This window comes from Maylandia zebra, linkage group LG6 (assembly GCF_041146795.1).
Source record: "Maylandia zebra isolate NMK-2024a linkage group LG6, Mzebra_GT3a, whole genome shotgun sequence".
NCBI classification, from domain to species: Eukaryota; Metazoa; Chordata; class Actinopteri; order Cichliformes; family Cichlidae; genus Maylandia; species Maylandia zebra.
Window position 1 is genome coordinate 13,004,655 of NC_135172.1, and position 23,973 is coordinate 13,028,627.

Genomic DNA, 23,973 nt, shown 5'->3' on the forward strand with positions numbered 1-23,973 from the left:
CCTGAATAAATACAAATAAAGGGAAAGAGCTGTCCAGACCTCTGTCTCTGACCATCTGTGTTAACACTTGAAATCGGAAACATGTAAATGTAACAAACATGTTAAAACATAAGAAATCAGGAAGGGGCAAAAAAAGCATTTTGCTAAAAAAAGATTTAGAGCAGAAGTTTTTAAAATGAAGATATATTGCATTTATTTACAATTAAAAACACACAGAGCAGAAAGTGTGTTACTGTTTTACATCCACAGACACACAAGAAAAGAAGCCGGCAACGTGAGGTCAAGTTATGGCATTTTTATTTGTGTATTTCAGTACATGTATTCAGAATAGAGTTTTTAAAAACAAACAAACGTCCCAAGTCAAGTTTGGGGGGATTTTTGTGAAAGAAAGGTTGAGAGAGGGGGAAGGAGGAAGAAACTATTGCTCTCCTTAAACTTGATGCTGCTGGGTCAGTTTTTTCTCAGCAGTCTGCTCCAGAATCCACTCCTGTCCTCGGCTTTCTTTTCTTTTTCTTTTGCCTTCAGCTCTTTTAAAGTTTTGTTTAGCTGCTCCTCGGCGTCTTTAAATGCTTCTTTCAGCTGCTGTTTGGCCAGTTTGACTTTCTGTTTCAGGAGCTCTTTAGCTTCCTTTTTGTGCTTTTGCATTTCTTTAAGTGCATCTTTGCAGCCTTTCTTGGTCACCTCAGAGGCTGTCGTTTCTTTCTTGAATACCTTCAACTCAATTTTCTCTTCTGCAAGTTCTTCTTGCACTTTCATCAGTTTCTTCTTCAGAGTTTCACTTTCCTGTTTTGCCTCCCATTTTCCATGTGTCTCTTTTTCTATTTCTTCCTCTGTTTCCAGCAACTTCTTCCTCATGTTTTGAGTGAAACTCTTTGTATTTTCCATTTCTTTCTTTGCTTCCTGTATTTTAAATTTCTCTTCCTCCAACACTTTTTGAGCTTCCAACAATTCTTTCTTCATATTTTCAATCTCATTTTCTGCCTCGTGTTTACGTTTTTTCTCCTCTTCAAGTTGTTGCTTTACATGCAGTAATTCCTTCCTGAGTATTTCAGCTTCAGCCGTTACATTTTCAGCTTCTTGTGCTGCCAACTGCATTTTCCTTTTCTCCCCTTCAAAAGCTTCCTGCACCTCCTGTAATTCCTGCATCACATTTTCTGCCTCCTTCTTTGCAGTTTGATATTTATTTTTAGCTTCTTGTGCTGTGCTTTTCTCTTCCTGCAATGCTTTTTGAGCTTCCAACAGTTCTTTCTTGATGTTTTCATTCTCATTTTCTGCTTGTTGTTTTCCCATCTTCTCTCCTTTAAGCTTTAGACCCACATGCAGTAATTCCTTCAATACTACTTCGGTTTCAAACTTTGAATTTTCAGCTTCTCCTCTTGATTCTTCTGCCACTTCTTTTAATTTGACATTTTCAGCCTGTATTATTTGAAATTCTTCTCGTAGTTTAATCAGCTCAGACTGTTCTGTACTGTATGGTGACGCACTCACCAATCCTCTTCTCGATCTCCCTTGATTCATTTTGGCCTTTTAAACAAAGGAACCAAAGTTTTGTAGAGAAGTGAAGTTTTCGATGTGTTTTTTTCTTCAACCGTCGTCTGTCCTGCACAGAGATGCTGCTGTAGATGTGTCTCTAGCTGTGTCTGGATAAAATGAAAAATGCTGTAACTAAGTGCTTGTGTTGCACAGTTCTACAAAACATTCCATTCCATGCATGCTCCGCCCACATGGTCAGGAATGTCAGGTGCTGCATCACCAAATGCTGCTCCCGTTGCCTAGCAATAACAGCTGTTTACTTTTTGGGGTCTGGTTCATTATTTAATAAAGAAAACATGTCCAAGTATTGCAACCATGGTGCTGAGGCTCAGTGCATATTCTAGCCTGCTGTGTGGGTGGGCAGCTAGAAATCACTGGTGGGCAACATGAGAGAGGAGAAAACTGGAGCAGCCAAGCAGGGAGCTGCAGGTTGCTGGTTTGAGTCTCTGTTCAGATGCTGGTGTCTCCTCTCTCTGAGATGTTTGCAAACAGTCCCAGATAAAACAATAAGGATAATAAACAAACACGTGACTAAACTAACATTTATGACACTGATATATTTTATGTGTAGCAGGATGGCCTCTAGTTTGCAAAACTGTTGGAGCGTGGTACTACAGTGGCTTGCAAAAGTATTCGGCCCCCTTGAACTTTTCCACATTTTGTCACATTACAGCCACAAACATGAATCAATTTTATTGGACTTCCACGTGAAAGACCAACACAAAGTGGTGCACACGTGAGAAGTGGAAGGAAAATCATACATGATTCCAAACATTTTTTACAAATAAATAACTGCAAAGTGGGGTGTGCGTAATTATTCAGCCCCCTGACTCAATACTTTGTAGAACCACCTTTTGCTGCAGTTACAGCTGCCAGTCTTTTAGGGTCTGTCTCTACCAGCTTTGCACATCTAGAGACTGAAAACTTTGCCCATTCTTCTTTGCAAAACAGCTCCAGCTCAGTCAGATTAGATGGACAGCGTTTGTGAACAGCAGTTTCAGATCTTGCCACAGATCTGAGGGGGGCGAATACTTTTGCAAGCAACTGCAAGTGTGGGGGAAGGCTGAGTGAAGTATTTCTTTGATATTGTTTTTCAATAAGCAGATGCAAATATTTACTCCTCTGTTATGTTTCTGTACATACAGACTGGGCGTGCCAAAAGCGATGCACTGCAGCACAGCTTTCTTGATGAGGAAGAGCAGCTGTGCTGTGATGTCAGCTTCAGCTGCCCAGCATGCACACCTGAAATGTTGGCGGTTTCAGTTGATGGTAACAGAAAGCTATATCACTTTCAGCAAAAAGAAAGGTGCTCATTGTTGATGTTCTTTGTGTTTGTGTTTGTGTGACATAATAGTTTTTACTATAGTAACCAAACGACTGTCTTCTGCAAGATGACTACTGTTAAATTAGAGTAAATGGAAAATCTTGTCATTTACTTTATAATTTCTTGCTATTTTATTATATTTGTTACATGTCGTAGACACGGGGAAGAGGCACATGTGGGGATTCCCAGTGGACAGCAGCACGAGAGACTTCAAGGAAGGCCTCCAAACTGGATGAAGAGGAGATGGAGGTCGCTGTGTGTCGACATGGATTGTGTCTTTTGTGTCACTTTCACTTCAGGGACGGCAAACTGTGGCGTGTTTCAGGAACGGTTACATGCCCGACAACTACACTTCTGAACAGGTCCAACTTTTGATTTGCACTCAGAATGATTACATCAAAGAGTTTAGTTAAAAACACTAAATGAAACCTGCAGACTTGCTTAAAGTGATTCGTATTCATGAGAAACTGGAGCGTCATTATCATTGAGTTTATTTCTTTCCCTGCTAAGCAACACCAAGTCTAGCCCTGATTGGCTGATATAAGTGACCACAGACCTGTCGCTGTGTGAGTTTGAATGGGTGATTAGAGACCAACACATGTTTGTTGCTGCTCCATGTTTTCTGCAACATTGTGTGTAGTTACTGCAGCTGTGTATGCATTCTGCTGGCAGGAAACAAGTGAAAGAAAACTGGCGAGCATCCTGGAAGGAAAACTTAATCGGACATAACAAGTTAAAACAGTTTGCAAGCTTCAAGCCAAACTGCTGAATCTACCGTCCAGGTTCTCCTTGATAGCGTGACTCTGTGTTGTTCTCCTTCATTCTTCTGTCTCTGTCTGTCAAATCTCAGCGTATTATAAACCAACTGTTGTCACCCTCTGCTGCTCAGTGTGCTGGCTGTTTTCTCGAGAATCTCAACCACAAGAAAGTTTATACGAACGAAGCTAAAAAACCTGTGACAGTTTGTGAAACGTCATTAGCAGCAGTGAAATAAGTTAGTTAGTGAAATGATAGAGGCTATTTTATGCTGGAAAAATTCTTCTAGCACAAAGTGGCCCAATAAACGGAATTTTTTAATACAGAAATACATCTAATGATAAAAAGCAGAGAATTCATTGTCTGTTTTCCATTGCAGAGCTGGGATGCTCGTCTCCTCATGGAGCGCTCTCGAGCTGTGAAGTGTCCAGATATCAGCGCTCACCTGGCTGGTACCAAGAAGGTTCAGCAAGTGCTCCCCAGGTACAGGATTGGTGCACATGTTGTTTCCTTATTACTCACACAGTGGTAACTGCTTCCTTTGTACACAGTTGAATATCTTCTTTTAAAGCGTAATGTTGCTCTAGCTGTGCTCACTGTGATCCTGAGCTCCTGTTATGTTTGCTGCAGGGGATCCAGCGGAGGATCACAGTGACCCTCATCCACGAGAAGGGCAGCGAGCTCCATTGGAAAGATGTTCGTGAGCTGGTTGTAGGTGAGCAGCCTGCCTTTAGGGTCTAGTCGTGCTATACCTCTGTGTAGAAAACAAAACCCCAAAGCACCGAAACAATGTTTTATAGTGTTTGTGTGCTTTTGATAGAGGAAGACAGGACAGAACATCATTAAAGGGATTTGACTTTGTGAGATCACCCTGAAAACGCACCACTCGGTTCACTCTGAGATATTTTCAGTCTGGAAAGATGAATCTGTCGGGCTTCAGGCTGCTTCTCACTTTAAGCAGTTCATGCTGTAGCTGATGGACCAAAAATGACATTTGATATTTTAGACATTCAGCTGCTGACTCTGAAGCCAACAGGCTCTTGAGTGTGGATGATTGTGTTGGTACTGGATGCTGTGATCAAACAGCTGTTCTGATCTGTCTTCATTCATGCCTGTTGTTATTAAGCCTCCTAAGCTCCAAACCAGTAAAAGCAATCTTTGGAGGCAACACCCTTTTTAGTACTTTGCTGTATTTGTTTGTGATTGTGTGACACTGAACCACAGTGCTATGTATATCCTCTGTAACACTCAGACGTTTCCAGATCAGTGTTTCCCCCTCAGCTGTTTCTCACTATAGAGTCTTTCCTTTGTAACAATGAGGCACCAGCAGAGCATATCTGGCTCCCAGTCTGTGGCTGATAGTGCCCCCTGCTGTTAATAACAGGAACAGTGTAACCTTGTATGGAGCTCATAGTGATGGTCTGAAGATTGCTGCTGCAAGGCAGTAATTTGTATCCATGTGTGCTGTCTATTCTGAGCATATGCAGTTATGTGAGCTCTCAGGTTTTATGTATCAGGACATAATTAAAAACAATCAGGTCCTTAGTAGGTCTTAATATGAGGTAAATATAAAACATGAAGTGTTTGTGAGGTTCATCTGCAGCACCTTTGTCTCTGTGAAATGTTTGCTAATTTAACATTTTCCCTCCTAAACAGGAAGGAGTTTGTGGAGGCCTATGTGAATCATGCCTTCAACACATCAGTGGAGAGTCTGTTCCAGGAGTTCAAGCGAGGCTTCTTCCTGGTGTGTGAGCAGGATTTGGTGAGGCTGTTTCGACCAGAGGAGCTGCAGGGAGTGCTGGTCGGCCAGGACGTGCATGACTGGGAAAAGTTCAAACAGGTACAGTCAGCCAAACAGACACAGGCTGTAGTTTCACAGCTGTCCTGTAGCACAATAACTGTGTACTGCATACTGTCAAAAGCATTCAGTCGGCTGCTTTAACACAAATATGAACTTGAGTCACATCTCAGTCTTAATCCAGACTTTTGTATGATAGTATAATATAATAGTCAGCCCACCCTTTGCAGCTATAACTGCTTCCACTCTTCTGGGAAAGCTTTCCACAAGGTTTAGGTGTGTTTATGGGAATTTTTTGACTATTCTTCCAGAGGTGCATTTATGGTGTCAGACACTGACGTTGGAGGAGAAGGCCTGGCTCACAGTTGCTGCTCTAATTCATCCCAAAGATGTTCTATCAGGTTGAGGTCAGGACTCTGTGCAGGCTAGTCCAGTTCTTCTACACCAAACTCACTCATCCATGTCTTTATGGACCTTGTATTGTGCACTGGTGCCCAGCCATGTGCACACATGCCCACACTTTACACTTGGCACAGTGCAGTCAGACAAGTACTTCTGGCAACCACCAAACCCTGACACATCCATCGGATTGCCAGTCAGAGAAGTGTGATTCGTCACTCCAGTAAACACATCTCCACTGCTTTAGAGTCCAGTGTTGAGATGCTTAAATCACTCCATCTGACGCTTTGCATTGTGTTTGTCAGTGTAAGGCTGGGATGCAGCTGCTCAGCCATGGAAACCAATGAAGTTTGGACATCTGTAACAACAGCAGACTGCAGATATTGGTGACTTAAGTGCACTATGAGCCTTAGCATCAGCTGACTCGCTGTCATTTCCAATTACTTCCACTTTGTTATAATATCACTAACAGCTGACTATGGAATATTTAATAGCGAGGAAATTTCATGACTGGACTTGTTGCACTGGTGCATCCTATCACATTACCATGCTGGAATTCATTCAGTTCCTGAGAGCGACTCGTCCTTTCACACATGTTTGTAGAAGTAGTCTGCATGCCTAGGTGCTTGATCTAATACACCTGTGTCCATGGAAGTGATTGGAACACATTAATTGAATGATTTGGATGTGTTAGGGAATACTTTTGGCAACATAGTGTATGCCTGACCTTACAAACTCTATGATTATAACAGTCATTTTCACTGTTTTCAGAACACAAGTTATGGTTGGAGATATCATGACCGCCACCCCACCATACAGATGTTTTGGGAGGTATTTGATGAACTAACTGAAGAGCAGAGGAAAGATTTCCTTCGTAAGTACTTGCTGAAGCCTCCGTTATGATATGTTACTGAAATCACACTGTATCATATAAAACATTAGATTTTTCTGCACTTTACCAAGATACATTAGAGAGCAGCATTGTTCTGATTAATATACTGTAAAGCTGCTTCTAGCTGGTGGACTGAGCCGCCTCACCTTTCACCTGGCTCACGTCACACACCTGGAGAGACTCGACCTCCACCTGTGTTGCCTCACGCGAGATGATCTAGAGGCTCTGAGTCAGTTGCTACCAATCTCACACGCCGGACACTAATCGCATGCTCGCTGCAGCAGTCATGTGACTCGTTGTTTTTCAGTCCAGGTGCTGCCCTCTCTCACTGCACTGACCGAGCTTGATGTGTCATCCAATAAGGAAGTGGGAGGTGTGGTCCACCTGCTGGTCTCCGCCCTCCCTGCGACACAAATGAGGCGGCTGCCATTCAACAGCTGCTACATGAGCAACGAGTCCTTCACTGCTCTGGGTAACACACACACACACACTTGTTTATTTATAGAAGTTTTCCTTCAAGTCATTCTCCCCGAATACCTCTTCCACCCTCTAGCCTGAAATGGTGAAAACTTTGTGTTTATGCATCAGCCCTGGCGGTGTCCTATCTGCGCACGGTGGATATTTCCTGGTGTAAAGTGGTTGGCGGTCACTTGGCGCTCCTGCTGGATGCTCTGCAGCCATCAGTCGTCAGCGAGCTCCGTCTTTGCAGCTGCGAGCTCACCACTGATGACATGCAACATCTGGGTAACTAACACACAATGACATTATACTTTTTCTTTTTTGGTCTGTAGTGGATCATTAGGCTGCATAAATGTATATTAAGACAAGTAAAGCCTGAAGGAAATTGATATTTCTTTCAATTATTTCATGCTGCCAGCATCTGTAGCTGTCGTATAAAACAAAACAATGAAACTATTCGGTGTTATTTTTGTCTCCATCAGAAACATTGTGAACAAAACAGTAAAGTGAACAGGCATAAAGTGATCAGTTATCAATGGGTCCTCTTCCTCTGTGCAGCTGCCGTGTGCAGACGGGGCTGTCTCTCCTCACTCCGTGCACTGGATCTGTCCTACAACAGCTTGGTGGGAGACAACGGTTGGTGCAGTCTGTTTGCAGCAGGAGGTCTGGGCTCTCTGGAAGACGTGGATGTCAGTTTGCGACCTTCAACCTCTGCTCCGTGCTCAGCCTGGCTGCCCGCTCTGCTCCGAGCTCTGCCTCAAATGCCGGCGCTGGCTCGACTGGCCATGCAGAGGTGGACAGCTGACTGTCAGGAGAGAGAGCAGCTGAGGTACTGTCTGAAAAAGAGGAGCGTCCTGCTGGAAAGGGATCCAGATTTACAAGACACATCATCAACATGTAAAGGGAACAGTCAGGAGAGCCTAGAAGAGAGTCAGCCTGAGGAGATTGGAGCGGACCGCACTGGAATTTACTGTCAAAGAGCGACCCACTTTGTTGCTTTATTATTATTTTTTTAAGTCTCTGTTACCACAAGAAGGTCAGTGTTGACGTCAGCTGCATCACGTCTGATGTAAACTGTGTCACACGTGATGGTTTCAGGGAATACTGGGAACTTACAGAGTTAAGCACAGCTGGTGTGGGTTATCATATTTGTCGTCTCTCACCTTGGCTGCAGGGTCTGGGTCTTTCCAATGCAGCAGTCCTAACACTTGAGACACACATGCCGAGAAGTGGGGATACCTGGAAATGGACAAAGGCTTTCAGCAGAGTTTTAAAGCAGCTATTCAGGAAAAGAGCTGTGAATTATCTGCATACCTTGTTAGGTAATCAGCTATTTTGGGGTTCTTTAACAAATCAACCAAAAGGTCGACTGAGTATTTTCTCGTCAGAGTACCTTCACCGTTCACGATGATGTTGAGCACAAGCTGGAGCGTTTGATGGATGTTCTTTGCATCAAAGAGCTACGAGGAAATCCCAGAGAGTAGAGACAGGATATTATGTGAATCAGCATGAATGTTGTTTGTTGTTCAACAGATAAAAACAAGAAGAGAAAATAGAAACAAAGTAAAAAAGGAACAATTGTTTCTGCCGTTAAGAAAAAAAAATTGAGTCATGGCAGAGACCTGCAGAAGTCTTGAGTCTCATTTGATGACATTTTGTCAGATTGCCTTGTAATTTAAAAAAAACAAAACTGTTTTTTGAGCAAAAGTTCTCCAGGTTTTTTTGGAGTTCTTTCAAAGTTTTCTTATTTTTGGACGTTAGCTGCTTTTTCACTCTTTTTCAGTCCAGTCTGTGCATCTGAACATTTACAGAAAGATTTCTTTGTTTCGTCTTTAGACACTTTGTTAAACGCAGATCCCAGCAGAGTTCGCCTACCTTCTCTCCAACCTTCTCAGGTTTTGTGGATATTATACATGGTTATGCTGAGGATATGTCGGCTACTTTCCACTGGAAATGCCTTTTGGTTAAACTGTCAGCGAGGAATTTGCACTGTTACATTTTTATATAACTTTAATGCAAAAAAAACAGCTGCTTGTTTAAGTGAAAATACACTGATGGGGTTTTTTTCTATTCATGAACAGGAGTGTGATCAGTTTAATAAAAGGAAAAAATAACCATAACCAAGATATGAGGGGAAATCTTGGACAAATACAAGCAGACTGGAGCAGCCAGCGTTCAAAACACCGACGTTCAAGGTAACAGAAGGTTCCCGAGCCACATCCACCCAGCTGGTTTCTGTGTTTCTTGTGTATTTGTGTACACTGTGACTTCATGGCTGTCTTGGGCTCCAGCTCTTGTTTTGGTGTCTCATTAATTTGATTTAATGTCCTGCTTAGTGATAACATCACTCTTGGCCTCCCTGCACTGGCTTCCAATTGAATTTAGGATTCATTTTCAAGTTCTTTTATTGGTTTTTAAATCTTTAAATGGTCTGGCACCTGCTGAAGCCCTATGTCCCCACTCGTTCGCTCCGGTCAGCTGAGCAGCTGTTGCTCTCAGTCCCCAAATCACGGCTGAAACTGAGAGGAGACCGAGCGTTCTCTATCGTGGCTCCTAAGCTTTGGAATAATCTTCCTCTTCACATTAGGCAATCGACATCAGTGCTGGTTTTTAAATCCAGATTGAAAAAGCATTTTTATTCACTGGCTTTTGACTCAGTGGTTGACTGACTTGTATTTTATTGTTTTTCGCTATGTTTATTATTGTATCGTATTTATTATTCTTATGGTATCTATTATGTTTCTATTGTTCAGCAGTTTGGTCAGCCTTGTGTGTTTTTAAAGTGCTATATAAATAAACAATGATGATGATGATGAACATAGTAACGTGTGTTGGGTTGCTCTGTCTTCAGACTCACTGTCAGACTGATTAGACAGTGAGTCTGAAGGTGAGAGTCCTCACTGCCCACGCCTGTCTTTGGGTCTGACCAACACCGTTTCCTGTGTGTCATTCCCCCCTCGCCTTCCCCCCATCTGTCCTGTCTGCACTGACCTCTCCAATAAAGACAAAAGGCCTCATTTTCTGAAACTCTTCCTATCCCATCACCTTGCGAAGAATCACTTCACCATGTTGATTAATAAGGACGGTGGGAATGGTTTGAAGTCTCGTCACAGAAAATGTGCCAAAGGCAAAGAATCTGAGCTTGAAATAAAATGAAATGAAAGATCAGCCCCACACAGGGGTTAAATTCAGATGGAAACTCTTATCACACAAAGAGAACAAGCGAATAAATATATCTGAGTGTGGCCCCTCGACTGTCACAGTGTAGCTGACATTTGATCTTATCATGTGTTAAAGCTATTTTAATTACTGAAGAGAACCAGTGTCAAACTCAGCCCAAGTATGGTTGTACGTTAATCCTTAAAGCAACAACGTTTTTAAAGTTGCAGCGTCATTTTTACACCACACCTAAAATCCCACTAATCGTCCGGGCTCTTCACCCTATGACCACACGCTGGGGTATCTAACACCACATGACCCAAATGGAAACTATGTCAGCTGAAAGAAACCCATCGAAATGTGCAACACTTAAAACTTTGCCTGATTGGAGCATGGCTTCAAATACAGCCCTGAAAACAGACAGGCGGTCGTTGGCATTTCGTTACAAAGTTTCCTTGTTCAAAACTTCTGCTTCATTATAGCAACCGAGTGACTGGGATCTACGAGCTGAGCTTGTGTAAGATGTCTGACACTGGAAGCTCAGGTGAGCGGCCATGAAACATGTTTAAAGAACGGCAGCTGTTTTATCATAATTCTGTGGAGAGCTTCATCCTAATGAGGGCTCATGTCCTGAGCAGGGATGCAGAGGAGGAGGAGGAAGGTGCTGGACACATCAGTGGCTTATGTGCGTGGAGAGGAGAACCTGGCCGGCTGGAGGCCCAGAGGAGATAGCCTCATCCTAGAGCACCAGTGGGAGCTGGAGAAGATGGAGCAGCTGCAGGAGGTGGGGCCTTAAAAGATTCATAAAGAAATAAATCTGTTTAATATCGTAGAGGGAAAAATGACTTTTCAGCTCAAAGACCAAAGTGCTATTCTAAAAAGTTTTTTCTTAGAGTACAGACTTTACATGACTAACCTCCCCTCTTCTCCCCACCTCACATTCGCCCCCATCTTTCGTCCAGGTGGAAAAGACCCGTCACCTTCTGGGAGAGGCGGCTCCCGTGGGAACAGCTCCCACCACCAAGTCCCTGAGTGAGTCTCTGTCCCCCAGCGTGAGCTCCGGCACTCTGTCCACATCCACCTCCGTCTCCTCGCAGATCTCCAGCACCACCTTTGAAAGCGTGAGAAGGAGCTGGCCACCAAGGTGAGAAAAACGTGGGCTTAGTGGGCGTTCTTGTTGCTGCCTTCTTCCTTCTCTGCTCGGAGCTGATCGGTCTTGTTCCTGTTGTGTTGTAGTGCCTGCGCCTTCTGACACACACCTTCAATACTGAATACAAGCAGCTGGTGAACAGCATCAGTGACTGCAAGGTGAGAAATAATACAAAGAAATAAAAAAATAGCCTTTCTGTGTCACATCAGGGAGTTCCTATATTGACGTCTACCTCATCCTGCTGTTGTTTCACTTCAGCTTTCTCTCATCTCACCGATCGGACGTGATCCATCCGTGACGAGCTTCAGCAGTGCCACCCTCACCCCTTCCTCTACCTGCCCCTCTCTCTCGGACTCGCGCTGTGGCTCCATGGGCCAGAAGTAAACATATTTTTAGGAACATTGACCTCGATCTGCAAACGGTTATTGACAGGTTATCTATTTGATTCTAACTTGGTGTGATTTGTGTTAAAGGACCCCTGAGAACAGCTCACGTGCCTCCAGTCCCTCCTGCTCAGACTGTGAAAACTTCCCGATGGTTCCCACTCTGGAGACCTCCTACCTTGCGCGGGCTGCAAAGAACGAGTTCCTGAACTTGGTGCCTGATATTGAAGAAATGCGACCAGGGTGAGTAATGCCATATTAACCCAAATACTGTCACTATGACATGTGTCTCACAGACCAAATGTAAGTCGACACTCATGTTCTCTAGTTCAAGCAGAAATGATGTGGATCGATTCAAATTCCTGAGCCTGGATGATTTCAGCTGGAAACAAACCAACTCTGCTTCTTCCTCAGATAATTCAATTCAATTCAATTCAATTTTATTTATATAGCGCCAAATCACAACAAAAGTCACCTCAAGGCGCTTCATAGATACAGAGAAAAACCCAACAATCATATGACCCCTTATGAGCAAGCACTTTGGCGACAGTGGGAAGTAAAAACTCCCCTTTAACAGGAAGAAACCTCCAGCAGAACCAGGCTCAGGGAGGGGCGGGGCCATCTTCTGCGACCAGTTGGGGTGAGAGAAGGAAAACAGGAGAAAGACATGCTGTGGAAGAGAGACAGAGGTTAATAACAGATATGATTCAATGCAGAGAGGTCTATTAATGCATAGTGAGTGAGAAAGGTGACTGGAAAGGAAAAACTCAATGCATCATGGGAATCCCCGGCAACTATGCAAGTTGTAAACAGTTGTAGGATTAAAGATTATTGAATGTACAGAATGATTATTTACACAGAGCTATACAGTAGTGCAGTTAAGATAAGTGAGGGTGTAGATAGTTTCTACAGAGGCTATATAAAGTGCTAGTGGTTGTGAGTGGTGGTTCACTCCATGTTATTATTGTGTGTTTGAGGGTACAGTTGTCCATTGTGGGGGTGTGTATGTTCAGTGCATGAGTTTAACGTGGGTCAGATGTCAGGAGGCAGAGTTCAGGAGTCTGACAGCTGTGGGGAAGTAGCTGTTCCGGTACCTGGTGGTCTTAGTCCGGAGGCTCCTGTGGCGCCTCCCAGAGGGCAGGAGGGTGAAGAGTCCATGTGATGGGTGACTGGGGTCTTTGATGATTTTCCCAGCCCTTTTCAGACACCGCTTCCTGTAGATGTCCTTTATGGCAGGAAGTGGTGCTCCGGCGATGCGCTGGGCAGTTTTCACGACCCTCTGCAACGCCTTCCGGTCCGAGGCAGAGCAGTTCCCGTACCAGACTGTTATACAGTTGGTCAGGATGCTCTCGATGGTGCAGCGATAGAAGTTCACCAGGATGTCTGAGGACAGGTGGTTCTTCCTCAGAGTCCTCAAGAAGAAGAGGCGCTGGTGAGCCTTCTTGACCAGCTTGGAGCAGTTGGTCGTCCAGGTGAGATCCTCGGAGATGTGGACTCCCAGGAACTTGAAGCTGCTCACACGCTCCACAGCCGTCCCCTTAATGTGGATGGGTGGATGTGGGTCAGCATTCCTCCTGTAGTCCACGATGAGCTCCTTGGTCTTCTCGGTGTTAAGCAGCAGGTTGTTTGTGTCGCACCACTCAGCCAGACGATCCACCTCCTCCCTGTAGGCGGCCTCATCGTTGTCACTGATGAGGCCAATCACCGTGGTGTCATCTGCAAACTTAATGATGGTGTTGGAACCATCAGCAGGTCTGCAGTCGTGGGTGAAGAGGGAGTAGAGGAAAGGGCTCATCACACAGCCTTGTGGTACACCGGTGTTCATTGTGATGGTAGATGAGCAGCGGTTATCCAGCCGGACATGTTGGGGGCGGTTGGTCAGGAAGTCCAGTAACCATTTGCAGATGAGGGAACTGATGCCCAGGTCTGTCAGTTTCCTGATGAGTTGTGAGGGGTGGATTGTATTGAATGCTGAACTGAAGTCTATAAACAGCATTCTGGCGTAGGTGTTGTTGTTGTTGTCCAGGTGTGAGAGGACAGAGTGCAGTGCGATGGAGACTGCATCCTCTGTGCTCCTGTTCTGGCGGTATGCAAATTGGTGGGGGTCCAGGGTGGGGGGGAGACAGGATTTGAAGTGTGCTAGGACCAGCTGCTCTAAGCACTTAGCTATTTACAGTTCATAACAAGAGACAAGGCACCATTTCTCTCCTTTGTGTTCCAGTCATCACAGCAGATTAAACTTTTAAAATATTTGCAAATAGTATAAAGAAATATATAAAGAAGTAAAACAATAATTTATTAATACTTAGAAATACTAAAACTTACATTTGTCAGCAAAAACTGCTGCCATCTGAACCGAAACGTTACAAACCAGCTTACCCACAATCTGTGTATTTTTCTATGCTGGCTACTTAAATTGGCATCCAACAAGCTATTTGCTTTAATCTTTTATTAGACAAAGGCTGACTGGTTAGTTCAAGCTTCAACTGCATCCAAAGGACTGAAAATGTTTTAACACAGTGACTGAACTTGATTGAAGTCTCCGTAGTTTGTTGAATCTGTTTCGAGTGACTTATTTTCACAATTCCAGGAATTTTTAAAAGGCACCAAAAAGCATTACAACGCTGAGCTCGAGTCTGTGGACTTCAAAGGAAATGCAGAGGAGGCCAGGGTCCACATCAACAGCTGGGTGGAGAAGCAGACACAAGGTAAGCATAATGTAACTTTAAATGATCTCCACTGTAAATCCTTGGGGATCAGTTGTGTTGTGTTCAGTTGAGACATTATTACCGGATTGTCCACCGTCCACATTATTTTCTGTTTCCAGTTCTTCCAGTCTAATTTCTATTCAGTATTAAGCAGCACTATCTCTGGGTTTTACTGTTTGGTTTCATGCTATTAATAAAACCATCACAGCAGTATGTTGCTGTAAATAGCAGGCCAATTCTTCTATTCTTATTATATTATGTGATGGGTACTTCTACTTTGATCACTTGTGTCTTTAACATATTTTTATTTTTCAGGCCCATTTAGGATTGGCTGCTATTGATTCTATATCTTTATATTATCTTAAGTGCAGCAGGAAATTCATTCATTGTTTTTATAAAAGCGCGATACAAATACAGGCCATTTATAAATCTACCATCTATAATAATAGGATACAAGGACTTTCTATGAGGGTTATAGGACTGTGGTGCCACCTGCTGGAAATGAGACAATCTTAATCCCATTATTTTTGTAGGAGCCATTTTTGGGTTGATACCTCATGTTGCCGCTAGAGGTAACCTTTTTAAGTTTTTTCTTTTTTTTTTAAACTTTATTTAACAAACAATGAGTATACAACATACGAACAGATGAAGTATACAAAACAACAGAACATGAACACAAAAAGCCAAGAGTAAAAGAAAAAGGTAACAATTATAAGAATACACATACATGTATTGTTTTGAGAGCCTTTGTGTTGGTGGAGTCTGATATTGATTGTATGTACATTTCCACATCCTTAAAATAATGACAGAAATGGGGGGCGCTCGTGTGCAGCTATGGAGTAGACGTGTTTTCTGTGCTCTCCGTGCCTTCTCACTCATAAAGTTGCACTTTAAGTTTATTTCTAGCTGGGTAGTTTTAAAATCTGTTTCGCGGACTGTCGGAGCCGATCTTTTGTCATCATGCCGAAGAAAGATGAGTGCCAGAGGGATACGTCCAAAGCGAGCCAGTCGGCGGCAGGTAATGATGCCATATTAGCGGCTATCGCTAACCATGGAGCTGAGCTTTCCAAAATAACCTCGCTCGTGGACGGGTTGAAGAAGTCGGTTGAGGGCCGTCTCGATGCAATTGATGCAACGCTAACTTCTCTCCAGAAGAAATATCATGAGTCTGAGCGCCGGTTTGAAGACCTTGATGAAGCTATGTCCGCTAACGATAGCCGATTAGCAGCGCTGGAAGCATCGTGCAAAGAGCTACAGGTGGTTAACACTCTCCTCAAAGCTAAAGTCAACGATCTGGAGGGGCGCTCTCGCCGACTCAACGTGAGGATTGCGGGAGTTAAGGAAGGGGATGAGAAAGGCAGCCCTACCGACTTCGTTGCTAACCTACTTCCAGAACTTTTGGGTCGTGAGAACTTCAGCAGGCCGATAAAAATAGACCGAGCCCACCGTAGCCTGAGACCGAAGCCACAGCCCAATGAACGGCCACGTGTCATCATCGCTAAAGTCCACAACGACCGTGATGTGTTTGACATACTACGACTCAGCAGGCAAAGGTCTCCTTTGCTGTACCGCGGAGACAGAGTTTCCATTTTTCCTGATTACACTGCGGAGGTCTCGGCGCAGCGGCAGGCCTTTGGTGGTGTGAGGAAGCGGCTGATCGACGCCGGTGCTAAGTGCTCTCTTCGCTTTCCCGCAAAGCTCCATGTCGAATATAACAACACATCGAAGACTTTTATGTCGCCGGAGGAAGCTGCACGGTTTGCTGACTCCATTGGCTCTGCAAATGAATAATAATTCACAAGTGACTTACTAATTTCACGACATGTTTACATATTCGCGCATTTTCTGCAGTAATGTTCTCTACCCAGCTATGTTGAATGTTTTGATCCAACATCTTTGTCCTCAGCTGATCAATGCGCAATATAAAGGTTTTTTTGGTTTGCATACTGTGATTTACATACTGTAGAGTTCATCTCTTTCCCGCACTGAAACGGTGTACAGTGCCTATTTTGCCTATTGGGTTTTGCCTCTACAGTATTTGTGTTACGTTGTGATATTGGGAATATGCACATGTTTCTGTATGCTCTGTCTCATTTCTGCATATTTGCAGTTTTGTTGCAACGGTTAAAGTTTTATATCCATCTAGATATTTGAGTTGGATCTTTCGTACTTGGTGCACAATTTTGTTTTTCATGTTTGTTAAATAGATTATATGTGGGGCGCACGGGGCTCCACGGTATTTTCTTTGAGTATTAGTGTTCAGTCAGGCTGGCCCTGGTTCCCGGCTGCCTCCCTGTTGGATATTGGGGGTGTTCCGCTATCTTTTTTTCTGCGGTTTGTGGGGTGGGTGGGGGTGGGGGTGGGGGGGGGGGGGTCTACTTGTTTCTAAATATGTGTCGTTTTTGTTTTTTGATGTAAGTGCCAGCTCTTTATTTGTCACACCTCAAAGCCTTCATTTTGTCCTTCCACATCGTCGTACACCATCCACTCACTTAAGATGGGGATGAGCCACATCACTTTTACAACCTGGAATTGTCGGGGTATGGGCAAAGCTCTTAAACGTGGTAAAGTATTTTCGCATTTAAAATCTCTGTCTTCTGATATAATTTTTTTACAGGAGACCCATATCCAACCTTCAGAGCAGAGGCGATTAAGATCGGTATGGGTGTCACAGGTGTACCAGTCCGCCTTTTCTTCCAGGGCGAGAGGGGTTGCCATTCTTGTTCGCAGAACTATTCCTTTTATATTCAAAACTCAGATATGTGATCCAGGTGGGAGGTTCATACTTGTTACAGGTACAGTCAACTCCACCCCTGTAGTCCTCTTGAACATCTATGCCCCTAATTTTGACAACCCTGACTTCTTTAGTAAAATATTCAATCTTGTCTCACAATACAATGACCATAATATCATTATCGGTGGTGATTTTAATTGTTATTTCGATCCATTGTTGGATAGGTCTTCTGCGTCCCTGGCCCCAACCTTGAGAGCTGTTTCTGTACTCAATACTCTTACTAAATCTTTGGACTTGGTTGACATTTGGAGGCACCAGCATCCGTTAGAAAAGCAATACTCTTTCTTCTCCCCTGTCCATGGCAGCTTCAGTAGAATTGACTATTTTCTTATTGATTCCAGGCTTATTTCGAAAGTGGTTAGTTCCACTTATCACAGTATTTTAGTTTCGGACCACGCACCTCTCTCAACGGTAATTGACTTCAACCTATATACCCCCCAATACAATTGGAAATTTAACCCCTCTTTATATCTAAATGACTCTTTTACGGTTTACCTATCTACTAAAATCGCAGAATTTTTACAATTTAATGATAATGGTGTAGTTTCAGACTCTGTTTTGTGGGAGTCCTTTAAAGTCGTTATTAGAGGCCATATTATTGCTTATCAAGCTTCTCAGAAGAGGGACAAACTCAGGCTGCGTACTAATATTGAGGCAGAGCTGTCTGTGTTGGAGGAGAAGTATCGCGATACCGGGGCTGCTGACACACTTAATACCATTCTCAAATTGAAATATGACTACAACCACATGTTGGGGGAGCAGGTCATGAATTGTATTCGTCGATTAAAACAGAAGCATTTTGAGCTTGGTGAAAAGGCTGACAAGGTGCTTTCCAGACAGCTGAAGGGCATTCAAGCTGAAAGGGCGATACACAGAATTCTCTCTGCAACTGGCCAGTTGCTGTCCGATCACAAGCAGATAAATGACAGATTTCGCAGTTTTTATTGTCAGTTATACACATCTAGTACTACGGCCACAGTTGCTGAAATCACTAATTTTCTTAATGCTTTAGACATCCCGACTCTTCCTGAGGCTGCACGGGGCTTACTCGATGCAGACTTTACGCTGGAGGAAATTAGAAATGCAATCTGCTCCTTTCCTAATGGAAAAGCATGTGGTCCGGACGGTTTCGGGATAGAGCTTTATAAGACACATATTGACGTTATCGCTCCCCTGCTACTTCGGATGGTAAATTGCGCAGTGTTAAACGGCTCATTCCCTCATTCTTTCTACGATGCCCATATATGTCTCCTCCTGAAAAAAGACAGAGACGAAACTAATGTTTCTTCCTATCGTCCCCTAAGTCTTCTCAACTCAGACCAAAAGATAATTGCTAAAGTCCTAACCAACCGGTTAAATAAGCACATAGGCTCTATAATTCATCCTGACCAATCGGGTTTTATCCCCAATAGATTCTCTTTTTCTAATACTAGATGTCTCTTAAATGCGATGTACTCAACGACACTGCCCAATTCTGCGCTGATTTCACTCGATGCCCAGCAGGCTTTCGACCAAGTGGAATGGAGTTATTTGTTTGCTACTCTTGAAAAATTTGGTTTTGGGTCGAATTTTTTGAATATGATTAAGTTGCTTTACGCTTGCCCTCGTTCCTCGGTCCTTACCAACCATGAGAGGTCGCTCCCGTTCCTCTTACACCGTGGGACAAGGCAGGGTTGTTGCCTCTCTCCAATGCTTTTTGCTTTAGCTCTTGAGCCGTTGGCCATTGCCATCAGAGCCAATTCCCATATCTCTGGTATAAATTGTGGCACGTCAGAGTACACCATCGGTCTGTATGCAGATGATATCATATTGGCTCTTTCAGATTTAAAGATCTCCCTTCCTCCACTTCTTAAGCTGATTGACAGCTTTGGCCACCTATCAGGGTTCACCATAAATTGGAAGAAGTCTGTTCTTATGCCGCTGTCGTCTGGTCTGGGCCCTGATTTCCTGTCTAGTTTGCCCTTTAAGGTCTCCCAGGATTACTTTTCTTACCTGGGTATTAACATCCCTAGGAACTCAAAACTCCTCTTCAGGCTTAATTATTCGGTTCTAACTGATGAGCTCAAGTGTATGATAGATAGGTGGAAACTTCTCCCACTTTCAATGATTGGCCGTATCAATATAATCAAAATGGTTGTGCTCCCTAAATTCATGTACCTATTCCAGAACGTTCCTATTTTTCTCAGGTCTTCCTTTTTCAAAGCGTTGGATGCCATTATCATGCCTTTCGTTTGGGCCTACAAGCCCCCCCGCATCTCGAAGTCTCACTTGCAAAAGCCCTCGGACGAGGGTGGTCTGGGCCTTCCAGTTTTCAGACATTATTACTGGGCCTGTAATGCCAGAGCCTGGGTCTTCTGGAATCTGCCTATAGTTGGTGATGCTGTGGGATGCAGGTCCAGCCCTAAATGGCTCGAATTGGAGCTTAGCACTGCTATCGAGCACACTGGAGCATCCTTGCCAGCTATCTTATTTTCAAAATCGGTTATTAAAAGTGCATGTGATGACTTTATTCTTTGCAACTCCGTAAAAATATTGAATCAAATTAAGAGAATCTTGAACCTCCCGGTAGTGTCAACTTTTGCCCCGATCTGCCACAATCCTAGCTTTACGCCTAGTACAATGGATGCTGCTTTCAAACAATGGCCTGTCAAAGGGTTAATTGCTATAAAGGATCTTTATATCGACAATCATTTTGCCTCTTTTGCTCAGCTTCAGACAAAGTACAATCTCCCTACAAGTCATTTTTTTCGGTACTTACAAATTAGGAATTATGTCAAGCAAGCATTCTCAAATTTAGATACCATCCCCATACAGCATGTCTTTTACAATATGATGAACGAACCTCCCACCTCAAAACACTTAATTTCTCGGCTTGTCAACCTTTTTTCTTTGGCAGCCCCCTCTTGCCATATTAAAGAGGCTTGGACAAGGGACACTGGTTTGGTTATCTCTGACGATCTATGGGCTGAAGTGTTAAGTCGGATAAAACTATGCTCTGTTAACGCCCGGCTTCAGTTAATTCAATTTAAGGTTGTCCATAGACTGCACTATTCCAAAACCAAATTGAACAAGATTTTTCCTAACGTTTCCCCCAAATGTGATAAATGTAAACTTGTGGACGGTACTCTTGGGCATCTTTTTTGGTCCTGTTCTACGCTTACAGCCTTTTGGACTAGTATTTTTAGTTTCTATAGCACTGTTTATGATAGGCAACTGTATCCTGACTGTCTTATGGTGATCCTGGGCTGCTCCGGCGACTCCTTGGCACTTCCCTTTGCTGTTCAACAGGCCCTCATGTTTGGTATGGTGATTGCCAAACGTTTGATTCTGGGGGAGTGGAAATCTGCCTCCCCTCCCTGCTTCAAGAGGTGGCTCGAGGAGATGGTCTCCTGTCTATACCTGGAAGAAATTCGGTTCTCTACGTCTGATTCCATGGAGAAGTTCAGGAAGATATGGGGGCCCTTTATAGACCACATTAAGAAGGACAGTCCACGCCCTGGGTCCTGACCACATTGTTTTAACTGCTTTCATTCTGAGCTGTTGCCCATAACTGTTTTTGCATGATTGTTATCAGCTCCTCCTAGCGATCTTTGGATTTGATCTTGTGGATTGGACTCACTAGATTGTGAGTTGTTTGACATGTATACCACTTGCTTTGTTTGCTTCTCTGCTGTTTTTAATAAGTGCTGGCCTTGTACCCTGTTGTGTGGTTTGTTGCTCTGTTTTTTTTGTTTGTTTGTTTGTTTTTTTTTGGTTGTTATTGTCTTTATTGTCTGTGTTCTTCTGTCCCGCTGTTTGTGAATGTGTAAAAAAATTTTGAAACTTGCATAAATAAATACATTAAAAAAAAAAAAAAAAATAATGACAGAAATATGGTGTTTTGTTAGTAAACTTACATTTATGGATAAAAAATGTAGCTAAAAGTATGAACAAATTCATCATAAAAAACATTTCTCATACTTCTTGGGGAACTTAAACAAACAGAATAAAACATTTTCCCATCGTAAAGAAAACTCTCTTAAAATATGGACAATAACAAACCTGCTAAATTCCTTCCAGAATCTCTGTGTAAAAGAACAGTACCAAAAAAGATGCGTCACAGTTTCTGGATGATCCCCACAGAAAGTACAATTAGTATTTATGTCCCTTTTACATTTGACCATGTAGTGACTGGCTGGATAACATTTATGTAGAATTTTAAATGAGACTTCTTTCACCTTATTTACAATCAAATATTTATGGGGGACCATCCAGACTGTCTTCCACTTGATATCTGGAACATATCGGTTCCAATAAGATGTTATATATGGGAGAGAGACGATATCTTCTTGGAATAAACTACGTATTCTCTTATTGCTGTTACCAAGTTCCTGTGAAAAGCAGATTTTTCCTATTGGTGACTCAGCTGGATCAGGGAGAGTGACTGAGGCAGATATTGAGCTGTCAGTGTTTTTATATAACATTAAAGTCCCTGAGGGTGTGGCACCAAGCACCACTGAGGATTCCACCTTTTTAAGTTCCTGTATGGTAGGTTTATGTAAGGTATTTAAGGTGGACGCACGTAATCAGCGTCAGGTGTGTTGTTAATCATAAGAAGGCAAAACGTTTGTGACCGCTGCGCTTTTATCTTAAAATGTTTGGAACAAAGACCAAAAAGGACAAGATAAGTACTGCTGGAGTTATTGGACTGTTTAATTAATTCATGCATACCAGAAGCATCGCGTCACCCCCGCTAACAACCACCTCAGTGGCTTCAAGCCTACGCTTGAATTTTTGTTTTTTGTTCCCTGTTATACTGATCATAAAGCTTTTTCCCCTTTTTTTAAAATAAAAACCATCTTGCTGTTGCCCTGTTTTCTGATTTTATAGCTGAAGATGTTGTACAGTAACTAGTGCATCTTTGGTAATAGTTAATAGTTTTCATAAATCCTTTTTACCAGATAAAATCAAGGACTTGCTAAGCCAGGATGCAGTGGGTAGCCTGACGAAGCTGGTTCTCGTGAATGCCATTTACTTCAAGGGCAGCTGGAACACGCAGTTTAAGGAGGAGAAGACTGCTGATGTGCATTTTCGACTGAACAAGGTAACAGTGCAGAAAGGCAGCATAGGATGGTGCAGTTATACTTTGATCTGTCATACTACAAACGAGCTGTGGACTTTGCTGAATGAGAACATAAAGCCTGGAGCTCTGAGGGGATAAAATCGTGCTTTTAGGACGATCACTTTCCAACTTTATGCAGTTATGCAATGCAGTTTATTATTCATGTAATATCCAATAAGTTCTCAAATAAATCTCAAACAACAGCACATCACAAACTTCGGCTAACAAGAACAAGTTGTGTTGTGACGTGTGCTCTACATCCAAATCCACTCAATGGCTGGAATAAAACCATGACAGAACTTTTTGAGATCATTTTGAGACTAAACACAAAAAAACATTTCTCTTGTCTCCCCTATTTTTCAGAACGACACTAAGCCGGTGAAGATGATGCAGCAGAAAAGTAAATTTCCTTTTGCGACCATTCCTGAGGCCAACTGCAAGGTAACATCCATCACTTTCAGCTTATTACAGGATTTCACCAGCATGATCTAAAACTTGTCTTTTACAAATATCAGCCTAAATTTCTAGATTAGGAAGTCAGATCATCTTTGATGGAGTAATAAATAAAAACAATGTTTCTGGACAGATTCTTGAGATGCCGTATAAAGGAAATGACCTCAGCATGCTCATATTCCTGCCTAATGACATAGAAGATGATACCACAGGCTTGGAAAAGGTAAGATGCACTTACCAGTACTTTAATGTCCAGTTTCAATCAGACAAGCTAGTGACACTGTATCCACACAGCTGGAGAAGGAGCTGACCTATCAGAACTTTGTGGACTGGACTCGCCCAGACATGATGAGCCCCAACGAGGTTGATGTCAAGCTCCCTCGATTTAAGATGGAGGAGAAGTATGACTTGGAGAAAATCCTGACCAACATGGGAATGGAGAACGCTTTTGACATCTACAAGAGAGACTTCTCTGGTGAGAAATATTGCACCAATGAGACACACTGAATCAATTATACAGTTATATTGAGAGCACAAAAACTGCAAAACATCATCTGGTAAAGAAAAAAACACAACTGATTTCTGGGCTCTTCATCTACTAGGAATGTCTCCAGCAAATGACCTGATAGTGTCCAAAGTTGTCCACAAGGCTTTGGTGGATGTAAATGAAGGAGCTGAGGCTGCTGCTGCCACTGGGGTTGACATGGAAGTCCGCTCTATAACGATTCCCGCTGAGTTTGTTGCCGACCATCCCTTCATCTTCTTCATCCGACATAAACCCACCAAGAGCATTCTCTTTGTGGGCCGGTACTGCTCACCCGAGTAAACACGAGCTGACATTGACATGAATTAAACATAAAACATTATATACAGTATAAGATTTTGTAAGGTAAACCTAGTTCATACAAATGAAGTAAAGAAAAGTTATTAAAACAAAACGTGCCTTGCTGTTTATTCTTTCAGTGTCCCACAGTAGCACATTTCCTGCTAGGAAAATGTCAGAAGTCACATCATTTCTGTAAATTGGGAAGTAACTGTAATACATCAAGTCACCTCTGTCTCTT

At 43.0% G+C, this 23,973-nt stretch overlaps 1 protein-coding gene and 1 long non-coding RNA gene across 2 annotated transcripts; both read left to right on the forward strand.

Annotated features, from left to right (window-relative positions):
• Positions 1-7,247: 7,247 nt before the first annotated feature.
• On the forward strand, positions 7,248-9,982 carry LOC143418959 (uncharacterized). The gene is made up of 2 exons (XR_013098905.1): positions 7,248-7,446; positions 7,720-9,982. It is a non-coding gene; the product is annotated as an uncharacterized LOC143418959 (long non-coding RNA).
• Positions 9,983-10,842: 860 nt separating this feature from the next.
• Positions 10,843-23,847, forward strand: LOC112433787 (leukocyte elastase inhibitor-like). Its single transcript, XM_076885376.1, has 12 exons — positions 10,843-10,864; positions 10,959-11,026; positions 11,283-11,441; positions 11,729-11,850; positions 11,944-12,096; positions 12,150-12,156; positions 14,444-14,561; positions 22,296-22,438; positions 22,820-22,897; positions 23,043-23,132; positions 23,204-23,384; positions 23,512-23,847. Exons 1-12 carry the CDS (start codon positions 10,843-10,845, stop codon positions 23,733-23,735), a joined length of 1,365 nt encoding a protein of 454 aa, XP_076741491.1. The 3' UTR covers positions 23,736-23,847.
• The last annotated feature ends 126 nt before the right edge of the window (positions 23,848-23,973 follow it).

Coding starts and splice junctions, on each gene's coding strand:
- LOC112433787 (XM_076885376.1), top strand. CDS start 10,843: ATGTCTGACACTGGAAGCTCAG. Junction 11,027..11,282: donor TGCGTGGAGAGGAGAACCTG/GCCGGCTGGAGG, acceptor TCTTTCGTCCAG/GTGGAAAAGACCCGTCACCT. Junction 23,133..23,203: donor ATACCACAGGCTTGGAAAAG/GTAAGATGCACT, acceptor GTATCCACACAG/CTGGAGAAGGAGCTGACCTA.